General features: G+C 42.4%; 1 protein-coding gene across 1 annotated transcript in view; it reads left to right on the top strand.

Moving 5' to 3' along the window:
* Window positions 1–18,287, top strand: part of SLC26A8 (solute carrier family 26 member 8) — a 75,044-nt gene extending 56,757 nt beyond the window's left edge. Inside the window, 11 exon segments of the mRNA XM_059401535.1 lie at window positions 2,782–2,859; window positions 5,207–5,302; window positions 6,438–6,544; window positions 6,626–6,695; window positions 7,118–7,210; window positions 7,319–7,450; window positions 10,814–11,185; window positions 13,170–13,224; window positions 13,315–13,522; window positions 14,627–14,652; window positions 17,902–18,287. Of these exon segments, the coding sequence (XP_059257518.1) occupies window positions 2,782–2,859; window positions 5,207–5,302; window positions 6,438–6,544; window positions 6,626–6,695; window positions 7,118–7,210; window positions 7,319–7,450; window positions 10,814–11,185; window positions 13,170–13,224; window positions 13,315–13,522; window positions 14,627–14,652; window positions 17,902–18,287 (1,623 nt within the window).
* The last annotated feature ends 762 nt before the right edge of the window (window positions 18,288–19,049 follow it).

Raw genomic sequence — 19,049 nt, 5'->3', positions numbered from 1 at the left:
TTTTTGAGTCACTCTGCCCGGGAACACCTTCATTTCTTCCAAGTTCCTCAGAATTCTGGGAGGAGAAGCTAGGGGGCAGGCTCTGTACCTCTCAGACCTGTGCCACCAAAGGCCACTTTTTTTTTTTTTTAATCTAATTTTCACTTTAACTTCCCTTGTCTAGAACCCACTTATCTTCCCTGGTTACAGCAAAACATATTGGCTCATCCAGCCAAGGCTTGGATTTCAGTGTTGGCAGGCCAGGGCAGAGGGAATATAAAGAGCCCCAGACCTGTGGTCAGTTGGACTGTCCCCCAATCCATCGTCCGGCTCCCCTCATTCTAAGATTCTAACCACTGGATTTCCATGTTCTCCGTGATTGGGCTCCTTTCCTTGTTCCCTGCTTTCCAAGGACTGGTCTTCTAGTCATGTCCCAAGGCTCTCAGAACTGCTTTAAAAAAATTATTATTATTAAAGAAAGAGACATAAAAGAAAGAAACGTGTTGTATTCTTCTTACAGGAAGCAAATGGGCCAGCTGGAGGGAGCCTAGATCTTGGAATCAGCCAGTCAGATAGATTGGAACCTGACTCAGTAGTTCCTACATGGGTGACCTTGGGCAAGTTACTTTTGCTTTTTGAGGCTGCAGTCCTCATCTGTAAAATTGGGCTAGAGATAACTTTTCAGTTAGGAGAATTAAATTCGATGGTAATTGTGCTTATCATAGCCCCTGTCACTTAGGAAATTCAAAAATTGTAGCTCTACCCCAAGTTCCCAGGGCCTGGGCCAGTACTTGGCAATGTGCTCGTCGACTTCATGGAACCCACTGTGTATAGAGTAGTTGGTGTCTGGTGTCTGAGGGTCTGCATGTGGATAGTGGCTGTGGCTTGTGGGAACTCACTGTGCCTTGAATTCCCGAAGAGAAGGCAGAGTCAGCAGAGGCAGTTTTTGTTCAAGAAAACCTGGAAAAGAGATGGAAAATGGGAGCAGAATAGCAAAATATGAATGAGATGTAAAGTTCTACATGCTTGCTGTCTTTAGACCCTGTTCAGACACTGAGTCTGAGATTCAGAGAGCCATCAAGCATCCTCCTAAGGCACGATGCCACCAAGGATGGCCTTCTGATCCCAAAGTCTTCTCCTTTGCGTGTGCAGCCCAGGGAGACACAATTATTGGCAGGCCTCCCACCCCTCTCTCAGCAGCAAATTTTGTGGGATTCGGTGTCAGATTTGTACTCATTTAAATCTAGGTTTTATGCAGCTTTTTTTTAAAGCATCTGCCTATCTTTGTTTCCTTCAATCAGAAGAACTTGGAGAAAAGAAGTGGGAGGTAGGTCAAGCCTACCCAGGAATGCCAAAAAAACAAAACACAGAGGCAAACAAAACCAAAAACAAACCAAACAGCAAGAAAAAAGAAGTGGTAGGAAGGAAAAGTGCTGATGTACTTTCCTGTGCTGATCAAAGTAGTTTTTCTGCAGTGCCAACGAAGACCACCCGATGCGAGACCCTTACTACACTAGATCCAGCAACAGGCTGATGTGTACATTGGTTGGAGAAGCTCATGTTCTCAGTTACCTGTTTCAGTACCACAGGGTATAACATGTGTGTCCGTAGAAATCCCTGAGTTTCAGTTGTAATGGTCCGTTTTCCTCAATCTCCTTTCAACCCTACCATTGTGGAAAGAAGGAAGCAGGAAATTGATTTCCTTGCTTTTACTTTTAGTGATGCATTTATAAGTAAATAGCAGTGAGCAGAGAGAAGGAATCCAGTAAGAAGGTCTTTCTTTCTTTATTTCTTTCTTTCTTTCTTTCTTTCTTTCTTTCTTTCCACTCCTAAGAAACAAAGAGAAAAATTCGAGCATCATTGCTCATCTGTCACTTAATGGGTTAGCTTTGAGGGACTCCCTCAGATCTTGCTTGTTTGGGCCATAGTTCTGATCAGTGGTTTGTTTTATCTTCCCCCACACAGATCCCCCAACACAGTGGGAGATTCTACTGTTTTGTATCCATTTTTGTTCTTAGAGGCTTAAATGATGGAGATTTAGCTATGAAGGACATACTGAGTCCAAGACTCTGTTCAGAGAGCCATGAGACTCTAGAGGAAACTCTGTGGCTCAGTTTGCTATCTGTAGTTGCCAGTCAGAACCCCTGCTTACCAAGCGACACTGAGCCCAGAGTCACACAGCTAGCAAAAGACCCAGAGCTGCTCTCTGCTGCCCTGACTCACATTTGTAACTTTTTTTTATGGTAATGAAGCAGAGAAAAACTGAGGAACATCAGAAATGATTATCATTGCATTTTTAAGATGGAGCATTTCTAACGCTGTTTGATAGGAAGCTACCTAAGCTCCAAGCAGGAGAGTGAGGAGGGAGGTATTTACTGATATGGGAAAATGGAGGGGTTGGGATTTTAGGGTGGACAGTAATGGGTCTACTAGGGCTTTTCTAGAATGTTTCAGGAGGAGTTAAATTTGGGAGGGAATGAAAACCCGACCTTAGAAGACTCCAGATTTCACAGCACAAAGCTAGGGCAATAAAGATTCAAATAGCCAAGACAATTTAGCACTTTTCAGAAAGTATTCATGCATTCATTTTGACAAGTATTTCTTGAGTACCTAGTGTATGCTTAGTGCTTTAACAAGACCTGAAAATGTCAGCTCAACAAAAAATGCACTTAGGCTGGATGGTTACACTCAACTCCTTTAAAGAAAAAAACAGCACGCTTCTCACCAAGCAGAAGGCCTCAATTGCAGACAGGGACCAATACATTCCTGATGGTCTCTCTCCAACTGGCTCTGTCTCCTCAGTTTGCATCTCTGGTAGGCGCAGGTGTGATGCTGCTCCTGATGGTGAAGGTGGGACACTTTTTCCATGAAATGCCAAATGTAAGTAGAACTGATAAATAACCAAGTGGGGAAAGATCAGATCTCCAGATTGTGTCTTGGCAGGGCATTCACCTTGTCCCCAGGGGTGGCCCTGTCCTAGCTCACATCCCTTCCCTTTAAAATAATAGCATCCGCCTCACAAGATTGGGAATTAAATCAAGTAATGTTTGTAATATAGAGAGAACAGCGTTGAGCTAATCGTAAGTGCACAAGAGGTATTAGGTATTATTGTCACTCTTCTCATTCTCATTAATCTTCTTTTTCTTGCTTAAGCTATAAAGTAAGTTTTATAAGTAAGGATTTAGTTAAAGATGACCAAAATAGACTTCAGATGCCAGAACGCCCCTCACCGACTCAGGCTTGGAAACTCATTGTGTATTCATGCCATCTGTTTTCCTAAGCTGTTTCCAGAAGGCCTTGTTCTGCATTCATATGAACTCAATCCCCCTATTACTGCCGTTCTGCCTTGTGATAAGTTTACACTAGACAGCAGGTTCTGAAAGTTGGGTTGTAACCCTGTTCAGCTGGGACACCTCCATTTACTTGCCATTTCTTCCCTTTGCGAGGGACTGATCACCCTACATTTAGAAATGCCAGGGGCATTAATGATTGGCTGTCATTAATTTGTTCTCAGTTACAATACAGACCAATGCTCAGTAACCACAATTTCCTTGTAAATTTCTTTAACGTTCCCTTTCGCCATGTTTAGATAGTATTAAGGGAGGTGAGAAGAAGTTTCATGACTGGGGGGAGCAGCTTGCTTACAAGCTGGAGTGGTTGCAAATATTATCCCCATGCTTTTGAACACCTCCATCCCACCTGGTAAGTATCAGGTTTCAGGAGAGGGGGACTACCTCAAGGCTCCTGCTGCCTTCTGCTGTTGTGATTCAGAGATCTTGGAACTCAGCCCCAGAATCTATATACATGGAAGGTGGGATTAAGCTTGTATTTATCACACAAGCTGTCCTCTGATTCCCAGCAGAAGTCATCTACAGAATGTAGCTTCTATAGCAAGGTGCATTAACTCTTAGAGTCTATTTTAGGAGAGCCGCTCACTAATGCACTTTGAATAGGGATTTTCTTCTCTCTCTCTCTCTCTTTTCTGTATAGCTAGAAGAATCAGAATTCTTTAAAACTGCAAACAAATAAAAATCTGTTGGAATTCACCAAGGGCCCTCCTTTATTATACATACATTAGAAACAGAGCATGCCTTTCTTTTGGCTCACATTATTTTTATAGCATCTGGATAGGATGTTTCTGGTTGAGAAGATGTGAACACCAACTGATCAGTAGAATATCTAAACCGCTGTAATAATGGGGCTCTATGAGCATTAAACTATGAATGAGCCCTTCCTTGGGGATAGATTATGGATAGCTTGTTATAAAATATTTATTGGAGTAGTTGGTGGAGCATCCTGGCTAGGATCTCAACCAGTTAGCAAGGGGACCAACACAATATTTTTAAAAATATGATACACAATAGTATGTTCAATATTCCAATTTTATGTGGAAAAAATATATAGCACATACCAAAATGTTCCATGGTTATCTCTTGGATGATGGAAACTATATGTAAGTCTACTTCTTTTTTTATACATGAGTATGTTTTACCTTAATATTCAGAATGGCAACATTTTTAAAAATATTTTTTAAATCTTTTTAAAAAGATTTTTTAATTTTAAAAAATTAAACATCTTTTCATTTATTTAAATAAATTATTTGTTTATTTATTTGACAGACAGAGATCACAAGTAGGCAGAGAGGCAGGCAGAGAGAGAGATGGGGAAGCAGGCTCCCTGTCAAGCAGAGAGTCTGATGTGGGGCTTAATCCCAGGAGCCTGGGATCACGACCTGAGCCGAAGGCAGAGGCTTTAACCTACTGAGTCACCCAGGTGCTCCACATTTAGAGATTCTTGACTGGAAAGAAGATGAAGATGGAAAAGAAGTGATTTCTGCTTATTTCATCTTTGCCTATCCCTCCTCTGCTGACTTATTGAGTCCACTGGTCACTGAGTAATCTCAGAAAACCAGAGCGAGCTTAGACCCAGCCATTCCTGGTGATAGGATCAGTTCTAATTCCCAAGCAGAGCATATAGAGGAGATGGCTAGGAAATGGCTAAGAAATGATAAGCTATCGCAGGGACTGATGAAAACAAGAAAATGTTTCTTAAAGTACGTTAGATTCTGCCTTGAAACCCTGAGGATTTTTAACATTTCTGAGCAGCATGGCTGACTTTTTTGTGGGTTTTTTTGTTTGTTTGTTTGTTTGTTTGTTTGTTTTTGGTGAAGAACTGGGAATTCTACCTCTGAAGGGAAAATTAATCAGGGTTTCCCTTTTCCCCATAGGCTATCCTGGCTGGTATTATTCTGAGCAACATCCTACCCTACCTTGAAACCATTTACAACCTACCCAGTCTATGGAGGCAGAATCAATATGACTGTGTGAGTATAAATACACTGGCTGAGATAGGGAAGAACAGAGGGGTAGGTTGGAAAGAGGGAACAAGCAAAAGAGATCAAGGTGAAGGACACTAGCAATTCTTTGATAACTAAGACTCTAGCTTTAAAAGGGGGGGGTAGTCAAGGTTATTGGTGCATGGAAATACTGAGACTTTATTCCAAAATGACACAAAATTAATAAAAAGAAATTAAGTGGCTAGAGTTAGATGCGAATCTAGTAAAAAGGGTTTGTCATCCATGACACAGTTGAATGATTTTTAATCCGGTTAGTGTGAACACATTCCAGGATAGGAGGCACAAATCTTACTAAGAGAAGGCAGTGTCTTGCCAGGCAGACTAAACATTGGAGCACCTTCTCTCCTTCTAAAGCACACTACTGAGGACATAAAGGGAAAACAGCAAAAAATAAAGATGGCGAATATAATATCATGAGAGGAGAAAGACCCAATAGAGGCAAAGAGATATGAAAGGGGATAGTTTTGGGATCCAGGTCTCAGAGGATCTAAGAGAGGATGTGGTCCAGCACACAGATACCACTTCTTGTCCTTGGAGGAGGGATAGAACTTCCAACGGAAGTGAAGAGAATGAGGGAAAGTTAAGCATGGATACTAACAAGTGGCAAGTGAAGGGGGAAGGAAATATTTAAGGGAGTTTGAGCCTATCCACTCTGTGAAGATGAGTCAGGTTGCCTGCTGAGAGTGATGGAGAAGGTGTTAGGGTAAGAGCTTGACATGTTTTTAAAGGCTCACCATAACCATGGTAGGTATTAAAATAGCAATTACTGTTCATTTGGTGAGTATTCTGGGTTGCTTTGGGACCAGGATTTCTAATCTTAACAGAGCCTATAAAGTAGATATTGTTATCCCTATTTTTCACATGAGGTTTCAAGAGAGAATTGAAGAGAGAAATGACCAAGGATGCCTACAAGAATCGCTAGACAGTCTTGGAACCCAACCTTTGTGATGGTGTCAGTCCATAAGGCTGTGGAATTTGTGCTCTTAAGTTCTAGGTGTCAGGAGGGGGTGGAGGAAGGGGGCTTGAGAGATAGAGCTGGTGGTTTTCTCAGTTCTGCTTATTGTCATGGTCTTCCTTTTTCCTTCTTCCCCTCTTCCATAAGGTTATTTGGTTGGTGACATTTATATCTGCCATTTTCCTGGGACTGGATGTTGGGCTACTTGTTTCAGTAGGTTTTGCCTTCTTCATCGTCACTGTTCAGTCACACAGGTACTTTGTCTCAGGTACCAGGAGGTTGGCCATGGTGAGGTAAGGCAACTTCGATCTAAAAGCAAATACATTTCCTTTCAGAACTAAGATCCTCCTCCTGGGTCAGATCCCTAACACCAACATATATAGAAACTTCAATGACTATCGGGAGGTAAGACTCCAAATCAATCCCACTCCTTTGCCCAAAGGATGGACTAGACCAGTCCTGCTGCTTAGTTTTTCTACAAAATCCCTTTGCTGTCGTTGGCTGTTCTAGAGATACGCATCTCCCAAGGCGGGGAGAGGGAGGCAAAAAGGCAGAGGCGGGTGACATAAGCAGGTAGATCCTTAGAGTACAATAGCCAGCTAAGGGTCACGTCCTCTAGCGAGAGGGAGGCCAAGAAAAAGAAAGGAGCAAAGGGAGGGGGAAGAAGAAAGCAGGAAGAGCAGGGGGTGAAAATGGGAGGAAAGAACTTGCTAATTCCGGCCTCCCATAAAGAAGAATACAGATTCTCCAGGGGGTTCTAGAGATTTTTTTTTCTTCCTCCATAAAAGAGCAGAGAAATCGCCCTCCATTTGACATTTGTCTCGCAGGTCACAAACATTCCTGGAGTGAAAATCTTCCAGTGCTGTAATTCCATCACTTTTGTCAACGTTAATGACCTAAAGCACAAGCTGCTGAAAGAGGTGATGGCCACCTCCCCTGCCTTTCTCCACCGGCTCTCCCCACCACCCCCAGGGGCCCCTCTCTTTGCCCACTCACCATCTGACCTCAACGTCTCTTACTTCTCTCAGGTTGAAATGGTAAGGGTGCCGCTTAAAGAAGAAGAAGTGTTCCGTCTGTTTAATCAAAGTGAAGAAGGCTCACAGGAAGAAAAGATTTGTCATTGTTTCTGCAACTGTGATGAAGTGGAGCCATCACCCAGGGTTAGAAGCCCCTCTTCCTTTCTGCACAACATCTCCCACGTTTTATAAAGACGTGCACTAGTCCTTTAAAAAGAAGAACTAAGGAAAGAAAATTGAAACCCCCTCAGGGATTTCGGCTCTGAGATGGGCTCTGGGGTAATGGGTAGTCAAAGATTTCTACTCAGAAATGAAGACACAGGTCCCCTTTTGAGATTTAGATCTTGACCTAAGTAAGAAGGAGGAGATGGCTGAGTCCCTGCACAGGGAGTGCACTCTGCGTATTGAAATTGATAGTAAGACCTTAATTGTACCTGTTTCCCTGACTTTCACCTGCCTGGCTTTAGATGTCTGAAAACAAGTGACTTAGAAGTTGTTTTCTAAGAGGTGCCTGCGTGGCTCAGTTGGTTAAGCATCCGATTCTTGCCTTTGGCTCAGGTCATGATCTTGGGGTTGTGGGATCGAGCCCTGAGTTGGACTCTGTACTGGGCATGGTGCCTACATGGGATTCTCTTTTTCCTTCTCCCTCTGCTCCTCATCCCCCCTCTTAAAAAAAAAAAAAAAAAAAAGATTGTTTCTAATTCCCACTAGGGCAGCAGAGTCGCGGTGGCTGGGGTTCCCAAGGATGTGCCAGGGTCTCCTGATTTTGAAGTGTAGAGTTCAATAGTATTAAATATATTCACTTTGTTCTGCAACCATCCCTACCTTTTATCAACAGATTTTTTAAAATATATTTTACTTATTTATGTATTTGACAAAGAGATAGAGAGAGCATAAGCAGCGGGAGGGGCAGAAGCAGAGGGAGAAGCAGCCTCCCCACTGAGCAGGGAGCCCGATGTGGGACTTGATCCCTGGACTCCAGGATCATGACCTGAGCTGAAGGCAGACGCCAAACCAACTGAGCCACCCAGGTGCCCTTATCTGCAGATTTTGTTTCATCTTGCAGAACTGCAACTCTGTCCCCATTATACAAAAGCTCCCCATTTCCTCCTCCTCCCAGCCCCTGGCTACCCCTATTCTACTGTCTGTCTCTATGAATTTGACTATTGCAGATTCCTCATTAAGTGGAATCATACAGGATTTGTCTTTCTGTCACTGGCTTACTTCACTCAGAGTAATGTTGTCAAGGTTCATCCACGTTGTTCTTTTTTAGAAATTTTTTTTTTCATGAAAATTTTGAACATAAACAAAAGTAGAGACAAGTATAACGAGCCTCAATATACCCACCATCCTCTTCAAGATTTATCAACTCATAGTCAGTTTTGTTTCATCTGTATTCCCACCCATGTTTAGCCCCTCAAAATCACAGAATTATTTTGGAGCAATTCATGGAATTTTACTTTATTTTAGCGATCTTACTTTTAAGTTATTTCTACACCCAATGTGGGGCTTGAACTCACAACCTTGAGATCAAGAGTTACATGTTCTACTAACTGAGCCAGTCAGGGGCCCAACACATGAAATTTTAAGTCACGCTAGGTAGATGGCTCTCTATTAATGTGACAAACAAGGCTTTTACTGTATATTATCCATCCTAAGATATATGTTCTTTTCACTTCTCTGAAATTTGGATTCATTGTGTAATTGATGGCATGTCACAATTTAATTTGCAGTGACTAGTTTTTCTTTTCTTGACATATAAAGTTGTGGTGCATCTTAAAATCGATGAAGTAGAGGACTCTTGGGTGGCTCCGTTGGTTATGCATCTGCCTTTGGCTTGGGTCATGATCCCAGAGTCCTAGGATTGAGCCCCAGTGTTCCAGAATTGACTCCCATGTTGGGCTTCCTGCTCAGTAGGGAGTCTGCTTCTCTGCCCACCCCCAGCTTGTGATTTCTCTCTCTCTCTCTCTCTCTCTTTCTGTAGCGTGTGCGCACACACACGCATGTGCTTTCTCAAATAAATAAAATGTTTAAGGAAAAATTGATAAAGTAAGACAGTCAACCATTCCATACAGTATACTGTCATGTTCTGAATTGTGTTTTTCGATTTTAACAACTATAAGACATCAGGTATAGAGAGATCAGCGTGATCTCAAAAAGTCAGGCAAACGTCCTGGTAGCAATGGACTTGAGCTAGGCAGGAGAGAGAAATTTGAATTTAGATCAGGTGGGGAAAAAGAGGACTCCCAGCCTGTGGATAAGGTTGGACAAGGACCCTGGGGTGGAAATACGTATGGGGTCCTCCGAGTAATAGGCCTGGGAAATTCAGGCAGGCAACGGTGTGAGTGGATCTTGAAAGTCCTTAAGGGACAAGAGTATGTAGAGTGGATGAAGGAGAGTGAGGGAGGCTCCCAGAGGTCTCCTTCCACCTGGAGGTGAAAGGTTCACCTGCATCTCCCCACCACTGAGCCCGTCTTCCACTGTTCCCCCAAAAGCCTGGCCTCAGTAACTCTCAACTCTTGAGAAACACCCATCTTCATTGAACTATAATTTATTAGCCATCCACATCTTTTTTTTTTTTTTTTGCTATACAACACATACTATTTTTTTTTAAGATTTTATTTATTTATTTGACAGAGAGAAATCACAAGTAGTCAGAGAGGCAGGCAGAGAGAGAGAAGGAAGCAGGCTCCCTGCTGAGCAGAGAGCCCGATGCGGGACTCAATCCCAGGACCCTGAGATCATGACCTGAGCCGAAGGCAGTGGCTTAACCCACTGAGCCACCCAGGCGCCCCATACAACACATACTATTTTGTGCAGTTTTTTCCTCGAAGAAACATCACCCCAATTATACCACTCTAGCAAGTTAACTTTTTAAAAAATTTTTCCATGTACCTTATAGTTCTTGTCTACCTGTGTTGTCGTTTATCCTTTGAATGGGCGCATGCCCTCTCCTCAGGCAGAACCTGGTGCCTGTGACTGCGGAGCAGGGCATTCCACACCTTGCACACTATTGTATTCCCAGTGCTTGGTACTGTCCTTAAGCTATGGCAGGCACTCCAAGCCTATTAGGATGAAAGGAGCAAAAGTTAAAGACAGCCCCGTTCAAGTAACCTCTATCTTCTTAAGGAAATCTGGGGAAAGATGGAGGCATTGAGAAAGGGACCAATGGAAGAAACACCTCAGACAATATGTTAGGAGGTGCTGGAGACAAATTAGAACCCAGGGAGGAGGGGAAGGAATAAAGCAAAAATGATTTTAAGTCTGGCTCACAGGACAATAAAATCGTCACTGGTGCACTGAAGGAAACTGGGAGGGAAATGATGATGGTGCATGTAGTTTTAGGTGTGAGCTCAAAGGGACAATGAGGTATCCAAGTGAAATCCAAGCTCCTGGTCCACAGGGAGCTTTCCTGCGAGAGAGGGCAGTGAGTCCGTAGACAGAATGGCATAGGGGTCGCCCTTCTCTGAGCCTCTTCATGGTCCTCCCCTTATTCTGTTGTCTCAGGTTGTCTACACGGAACGATTTGAAAGTAAACAGGACCAAGACTCTTCCTCCATTAACCTGATCCGCTGCTCGCGTTTTGACAGCATGCACATGAGCCAATCCATGTCTGATGAACAAGTGCCTTACGTCCAATCTTCCACCTCCTACAGAAACCCCGGACAAAACTATGAGGACGTGGACCAAGCCTGGCTTTCTAATAACCCCTCTAGAAACAGCTCAATGCCACTGCCTGGCATTGCTGAAAAGCAGGGGAGGAACAGATCATTCCTCCCCTTCTCAGATAGCTCTCTTCTAACCAGTATCCACACCATTATCCTGGATTTCTCCATGGTCCATTTTGTGGATCCACAGGCTTCGGTGTCATTAAGACAGGTAAGTACTGAGGAGGCTTTCACAAGAGCCAGGATCCCCTCCTAGCTGTGCCTGCCCGCATCCTGACTGAACACCATCAGCCACTGATCGGCTGCTATGTGCCTCTGGGACCACTAGAAACTTGGCCACTAAAGACAATTTAAGGTAAACCAGAGTAAGGGGTGCCTGGGTGGCTCAGTAGGCTAAGCGTTGGCCTTCGGCTCAGGTCATGATCCCAGGGTCCCGGGATTGAGCCCTGCACCAGACTCCCTGCTCAGCGGAGAGCCTGCTTCTCCCTTTCCCTCTCCCTCTGCCTGCCACTCTCTCTGCTTATGTTATCGCTCTTTCTGACAAATAAATAACATGTTAAAAAAAAAAAAAAAAGGCAGGGCGGGGGGGTGTTGGTCAATCAGATTAAAAAGAAAATGAACCACTCAATTGAACTGGGATTGGTTCTCTAAGCATGGCATATTCTTTCTCAAAACTTAAAAGTGGGTAATTTTAATACCACTGAGGTGGCCATCTGTGCTACACACCCAGTCCCTCTTGGGATATCCTTGGAGTTCACTGCAGACCTTTTCAAGAACAGGTCTAAATGCTACAGAAAAAAAAAAAAAAAAAAAACCACTGAGAATCTTCTGCAATATTGCAGCTCTGCAGTGGACATTGTCAAAGATGCTCAGCTGTGAGGATATGGTAAGAGGACATGACAAGCCTGGGGCTGCCTGGTCCAGGACCTACAGGATCTCCCCAGTTCGTTCCACCTTGCCTGCATCTTTGGGTAAAGAGGGCAGGGAGACTTTTCCTTCAGAAACTGTGTCCCTGAGTCCTGGCTTCTCTCCTCCTCCTCTGGTTTCTCTGACAGTTGTGGTTCCTCTCCTTATGCAATGTTTAGACCCATAACTAGCCATATCAGCTTTATTGCTAATGTCTTATAAGTACAATATCTGCTTTTTGGCCACCTTATGTCCATTGCAGCCCTGTCTCATTCTTGCTCCCGTTGGTGATGGCTCGTGTGCAAACAACCCAAACACTCATTTCCCGGGTCTGACTGTGCCCACTTTTTTTTTTCCCTTGAGATCTACCCCTTCAGTTGACTTTCCTTCTTTTATACCCTGATCCTATAAAATTTTCTTATTCCTAAAGAACTCTGATTCTCTCTTACGGGATTCCAGTTCCTCTTGTGTCTTGAGGCAACAGGAAACTTCTGGGAGCTGAAAGAACTCTGGTTGGCTGTCCGTGGTTGTGTCCTGTATCCTGGCTGTGCTACTGTTCTCCATCCATCTGACCCAAGGTAGTTTAGTAAATTACACTGGGTCTTCACTTCCTCATCTATAAAATGAGAGGCTCAGAAGAAGTTAATGTTAAGGGCTCCCCCATCCAAGACATTCTTGTCTCCACCCAATTTTCAGATTCAGTTATACTCAGTGTCTTACCTTTGGGGCTTTTCCGTCTTCGGTTGCACTGAAGGGCTGTGCAGAGGAGTTCCGAATACAAGGTTCAGGATTCCTGAATTCCATTCTCTACTATGTCACTTAACCATCTCTTGGCACATTTTTGTTTTTTTCCTCCTCTGCTCAGCAAATTCCAGGAAGAAGGGGTCCCATGCATACACTAAACAATAATACCAAGACCTGGCTGTTCCTCAGGACTGTCCGGTATGTTCCCATCACACCCGTGCCTGTGTCTTCTTAGCACTGTCCTCAGGAGCACCATCTCTTGGTGTGAACTGTTTCCCACCTGAGCTCATAGGCGACATCCCTCTCAGTCCCTGCCCCACATGAGAACGTGTGATTCTCTTCTGTATTTCTAACACTTTAGACATTTCCTGGCATATGGAAGTCCACTCATCAAATGTTTAGAGAGCTGAACTGGAAAGAAGAGGTAAAAATACTCCAGACAAGTGAATGACCAAAGGGGTATTAAAACTTAGCTAATCCGAAGGCCCTTTCCTCGTGAGCGTGAAGATCACTAACACTGCTTTCCTCTCCCTCTTTCCCCACAGATGTGCAATGCTTTCCAAAACGCAAACATTTTGGTACTCATTTCAGGATGTCACTGTGAGTATCCACTCTGTGAGAGGGCTGTTTGCACCCTGGGCGCGCTCCTCCCCAGGTGTCTGACCCTGTGTGTTCGGGTTTGGTTTGTAGCTTCTGTGGTCAGGGCATTTGAGAAGAATGATTTCTTTGATGCTGGCATCACGAAGGCTCAGCTGTTCCTCACTCTCCATGACGCTGTGCTGTTTGCCCTGTCAAGGAAGTTTCCAGAGTCATCCGAGTTAAGCGTGGACGAATCTGAGACTGTGATACAGGAAACCTACTCAGAAACAGACAAGGTTGGATGACGTGAGGCGTCGCGGTGGGGGGTGAGCAGTGGGAGACACCCGATTAAGTCGAGATGAACAATGGCCAGGAAAGGTTTTTGAGTATGGCTGTGCCAGACTTTGGGACATTGAAGGGCTCCCTTAACAGTTGGTAAATAACACTGGAACTGAGTCCCAAGTTCCCCCCACTGCTGTGGCATCTGGGCTCCGTTCAAGACCCTTTCCCAGCTGAAGAGTTTTACCCAACCAGCAGAGGTCTCAAGGATCCCTTTATAGCAAGCTTGGTTAGTGCCAGGGCCATTCCAGTTACTGAATATTTTAAATATTTAAATATTTTTATTTTTATTTAAAGATTTAAATGAAATATTTTAAATATCTCCCCTAGCGATAGCTTTAGAATCCATCCCTACACCACCCTTGGGATGAATAATAGAATGATGAACTAGCAGAGGTAAAGACCTGCCAGTCTAACACTTTGGCTCTCATTTACATTGGTAGTAACATAAGATTTACTCAACCTGACAAACACAAAGGAGAATATCTATAAGCCAGAATTTTTAGCCATTTATTAATACTAAGTAAAGACCTGTGCCTATTTCAGTATTTTTATTTATTTATTTTTTTTTTTAAAGATTTCATTTATTTATTTATTTGACAGAGATACAGCGAGAGAGGGAACACAAGCAGGGGGAGTGGGAGAGGGAGAAGCAGGCTTTCTGCCGAGCAGGGAGCCCAATGCAGGATTCAATCCCAGGACCCTGGGATCATGACCTGAGCTGAAGGAAGACACTTAATGACTGAACCACCCAGAAGTCGCTTTTTTGAACACTTTACAAAGTAAAAGAGATCCAAACTTGTAAAACATGGCCTTTTTTTCCTCTCTTTCCTTTTAAGTAAGCTCTCTGCCTAGTGTGGGGCTTGAATTCATGACCCAGATATCAAGAGTCACATCCTCTACAGTCAGCCAGGTGCCCCATTTTCTTTTTAAAGTAATGTATTTCCCTTAATTATTGAGAAATCTCACAGGTTATGTGCCTCTGCTTATCCTGAACAACTTTTTCCTCAATGGACATATTTTTTCTGTTCTGCTCTATACCCCACTCCCATCTATAAAATCATAGAGTCACAAAACCTTTCAGTTGGAAGAAACCTCGGAGTTTCTTAGGTTCATCCCCATCTGGAGCATTAATTCTCTTAACATTTCTGACAAGAGGTTGTCCTGCTTATGCGTGGAGATCTCCTGTGGCTTTCAAACTTTCGTATGCATCAGAATCACCAAAATAGGCTGTTAAAACAGACTACAGGACCCCTGTGCTCCACATCCTCTGAATTTCTGATTCATTGGGTCTGGGGTAGAGCTTGAGAGTTTCCACTTCTAACAAGCACTAATACTACTGGTACAGAAACCACACTTTGAGAACTACTACCTTAGAGATTCAATGTCCATCTTTCACTATCAAAGTCCAGTGTGCATGGTAATCTTTGGGTTTGTGCCAGACATTATATTTAGAAAGTGTTTGTAAAAATAATTTGAGGCCCAGGATAATAATTTTCTTCTGGAAAGAATTTGTTTTGCTAAGTACCTGGAGGCACTAGCAATCCAGGATAACTGATCTGATTTTAGGACTTGAGGTGTTCTAGGCCTTCCAGATGACCCACAGCCCAACCTCTCTGCGGGAAGGCATGCCACAGCCCCTCCTTCAGCAGACCTTGGAAAGCAACTTTGGCAACTCTTAAGCCCTTAAAGTTGTCAAAAGTACTGCTCCATATATATGTGTCACTTCAAGATCATCAAAAACCTTCTACAAAACTGTCCCAAATGCCAGACTCACCTCTGTTGATTTTCACCTCTTCCAAATCTTGGCCTGGTAGTTCTTCATGATGTTTGTTAGCTTTGTAGTTTCTTCAAGCAGAAGTTTTAAAATATTTTATCCAGCTCTTGTGGTTGTCCTCAGTAGGAGGTCTGAATTATGTATTCTGCCTTTACTATAAGTGGAATTTTCTCTATTTTATAATTATAATATACTTGGCAGATTTGCCTTACATATTACATTGTCTTTCTTATATTAACCTTATTTTCCATTTGCCTTTTATTTAGGACATCATCTCACTTAGGAAGTAAATTAATCGTTTATATTTTCTTCTAGATTTTTATGTTTTAAGTGTTTATATGTTATACTCTTTAATCTAGTTAGAATGCATTTCAGTGTGGTGTTAAAGAGTAATCTTTTTTTTTTTCTGTACAGCTAACCATTCTGAGCTAACTCATCCATTGGATAAGCTGTCGTTCCTCCACTGATTAGAAATGCTATTTTTATAAAATATTCTTATGAAAACTAAAGTCTATTTCCAGCTTAGTGTTTTCACTGTTGAGTATAGCTTCAATACAGCTTTGTAATACATTTAGCATTTGCTTAAGAAGTCATGTGTCACCAGTGCTCTATTTCAAAATCTGCTAAGTCATTCTCACCAATTTAGTCTTCCAGACTTTAAATCTTTTATCAGCACCCCATCCTCCCCGCAAAGAGAATCCCATTAGAATTCTCATTAGAATTGCGTTAAAAATATGAAATAATTTGACAGTTGATACCTTTACAGTGTTTGTTTTTCCTATCTAGGAACATGGACTGTCTTCACATTTATTCAGTCTTCTTAAATGTTGCATTCAGAGTAAGGTTTTGTGATTTTCTTTATGCAGACAAATTCTAAGTACTTTAAACCTTGTTTTATACTTTTACTGATTTTTTAAATGAACATTCTTTTTCAATATATTTTCTACCAGGCAATTGCTAGCCTATAGGAAACTATTCACTTGTATAAAATTATTTGGCCACTTTTGTGTATCCTTTTATTAGACCTTTTATTAGAGGTCTCATTGTTAATTCTCTTGAGTTTTCTAGATAGAAAAATATTTTCTACAAATAATATAAATACCTTATTTTCCAATTGTCAAAATTCTTATTTCAGTATCATATATTATGGCAATAGCTAGATCTCCTAGAACAACGTAAGTAATAATGAGCTGTCTTGTCTTACTCCTGAATTTTATGAGAAAAACTTCTATGTATCTCTATTAAGGATAGTGGTAACAGTTGGCTTAAGATAGACATTATATTTACTCTGTTTTTAAAAAGCATTTTTCTAGTCTACTAACATCCTTATCAGGACTTATATTAAGACTTGGTATTGAATATGCCAAATTTTTTCTGGCATCTAAACTAGGGAACTTAAGAGAGGAGCAAATTCTACTTTGAATGTATTAAATTCAAGATGCCTGTTAAATGTTCAAGTGGAGATGTCAGAATGGAAATGGGTATATGAACGAGCAGATCAGAGGAAGGGTTATAACCAAAAAGTCATTGGCACATATATAATAATGAAAATTATGGGCCTAAATGAAATTGCCTAATGGAAGGAGCATAGGTGCAGAAGGAAAGGTCCCAGGATCAAGCCCTGCGGCTTGCCAACATTTAGAAGTCCAAAAGAAGTAGAGGAGATAACAAATAGACCAGAAAGAAGCAGTCAGGAAGTAAAGAGGAAAAGCAAAAGCTGTCATATGTTGCAAGAGAAAAAATTGTTTCAGTTGAGGTGAAAGTTGTTAATTCTATGGAATGCTTCTGCAAAACTAATTCATCAAGCCTGTGGGGCATCTGCTATAGGGCCAGCTCAGTGCCTGGTATTGGGGTTATCAAAAACCAGGAACTGCCTTACCTCAAGGAGCTTAGAGTCTAATAGGGGATACAGATTTGTAAATAAATAAGGCAATACATTATTGGCACGGTGATAGAGGTGTGTGTGAGGTATATAGTTAGAACACAAAGGAAGCTCTGATCCTGGTTGGTCATCTTTGATCTGAATTTGGAACAGTGAATAAGTGTATGTGGACAAGGTGGAGAAGGACAAGGCAGACACAGGGGGCAGCATGAGAAAAGGTAAGCAGAAGTCAGACATCTTTGGTTATCTTTAAGGCTAGACAAAGGGTGGAGATTATAGATGTGGGTAAAGCTAAAGCAGATGGCAAGAGGCAAGGTCACAAAGGGCCTTACATGCCCTACCAAAATTACACTGGGGGTTGGAAAGACAAGTAAGATCAAGAAGACAAGATGTTTCAGATTGCTGCCAAGACCACTGCTGCTTTAATGGTTGACCATGAAATCCAGGCTAGCTAGGAAAGCCAAACAAATCAGAATTTAGCCTAAAGAATAGGGAGTAAACAAGGAACTGGAAGGTGCAAAGTTGAAAAGCAGATGTGAGTCAGAAATATTTTCTACTTTGCCAGGAACTCGTGATTTCATGTATCATAAGTCCTATTGTATTCTGAAATTCCTTGACTGTTCAAAAGTTAAATTTAATTGGAAATTTTAACCCATCCAATTGTGTGTATTTTAGAATGGAGTGTCAGACCATCTTCCAGATGTCTCCAAAAACATAAATTCAGACTACAGCATGTTTCAGGAACCAATAACAGAGGAGGAGTCGGAGCTAGACATGGAGATGGAGCCCCCACTGGAGTCAGAACAAGAGCCTGGGCTGGACCTAGAGCTAGACCTGGATCGTGAGATGGAGGCTGAGCTAGAGCCCGAACCAGAGGTAGAGTCTGAACTGGAGCTCGATCCTGAATCTAAGTCCAAACCCAGACCAAAGGCTCACACTTATCCTCGGCAGCAGTACTGGCCTCTCTATCAGTCTATGCCTCCCAGGTCCCCAACTCAGGATCAGCCTAGGACACAGTCATTGGAGAGGAGGAATCTACCTAAGAATTCATATTCACCCAAGGGCAATAAAACCACAGATCCTTAGGAAATGAACTGGGAATAAGGAGTCAGATTCCCTGGGCAAATCCTCCTAACCCAAATGGGTTCACTGGGTCAGAAGACCTAGACTAGTTACAAACTAACAATACTTGTTTTGGGACTCCTCCATCTGCGGGCCTCTTGCTTGCTCAGCACTGGGATCTCACTCCCAGATCACAATACTAAACACCAAGAATTATCTCCGAATTCCCTATGTAGGCTTACCTCATTTCACCTTCAGCAGATATTCTAGTGAAAGATTTCCCTCTTTGCATACCCCACACCTCTGGGGTATATTGTCCACAACCATCCCTAACTTCCTCCTTTCATCTGTTTACCCTTCTCTAAAGAGATGAGGCTCAAATAAAATATATAACTCTGGTTACATTTGGACCCTTCCTGCATCTTTTCCCTTCTCTGTATTCTGTATCCCTAAGGAAATGTTGGGTGGGAGAAATTCCAGAAGTGGGTGGACGTGGTGAAGAAGAGATGAGCAAGAAAAGGAGAAACTGGGTAGCACTTGCAATTTATATGCAAGGTATCCTCACTGCACTGATGGTGGAAAAGCAGAAATAGGCTAAGCTATGTCAGACTGTGAGTTTTTTAATACAAGGAATTGTTAGGCTGAAAACAATTTTGCCATCACTCCAAGGTCACGATCTTATCCTACCATTATTTCAGAAGACCAATCAGCTGTACCAACTGATGGGGATGTTAGCTTTACAGAGCTGTCTTTGGTATCAGATTCACATTCACCACTGCTGCTTTC

This window comes from Mustela nigripes, chromosome 5, assembly GCF_022355385.1.
Source record: "Mustela nigripes isolate SB6536 chromosome 5, MUSNIG.SB6536, whole genome shotgun sequence".
NCBI classification, from domain to species: domain Eukaryota; kingdom Metazoa; phylum Chordata; class Mammalia; order Carnivora; family Mustelidae; genus Mustela; species Mustela nigripes.
The sequence above is the reverse complement of the archived record's forward strand: the minus strand, read 5'-3'. Positions and strand labels throughout refer to the sequence as shown.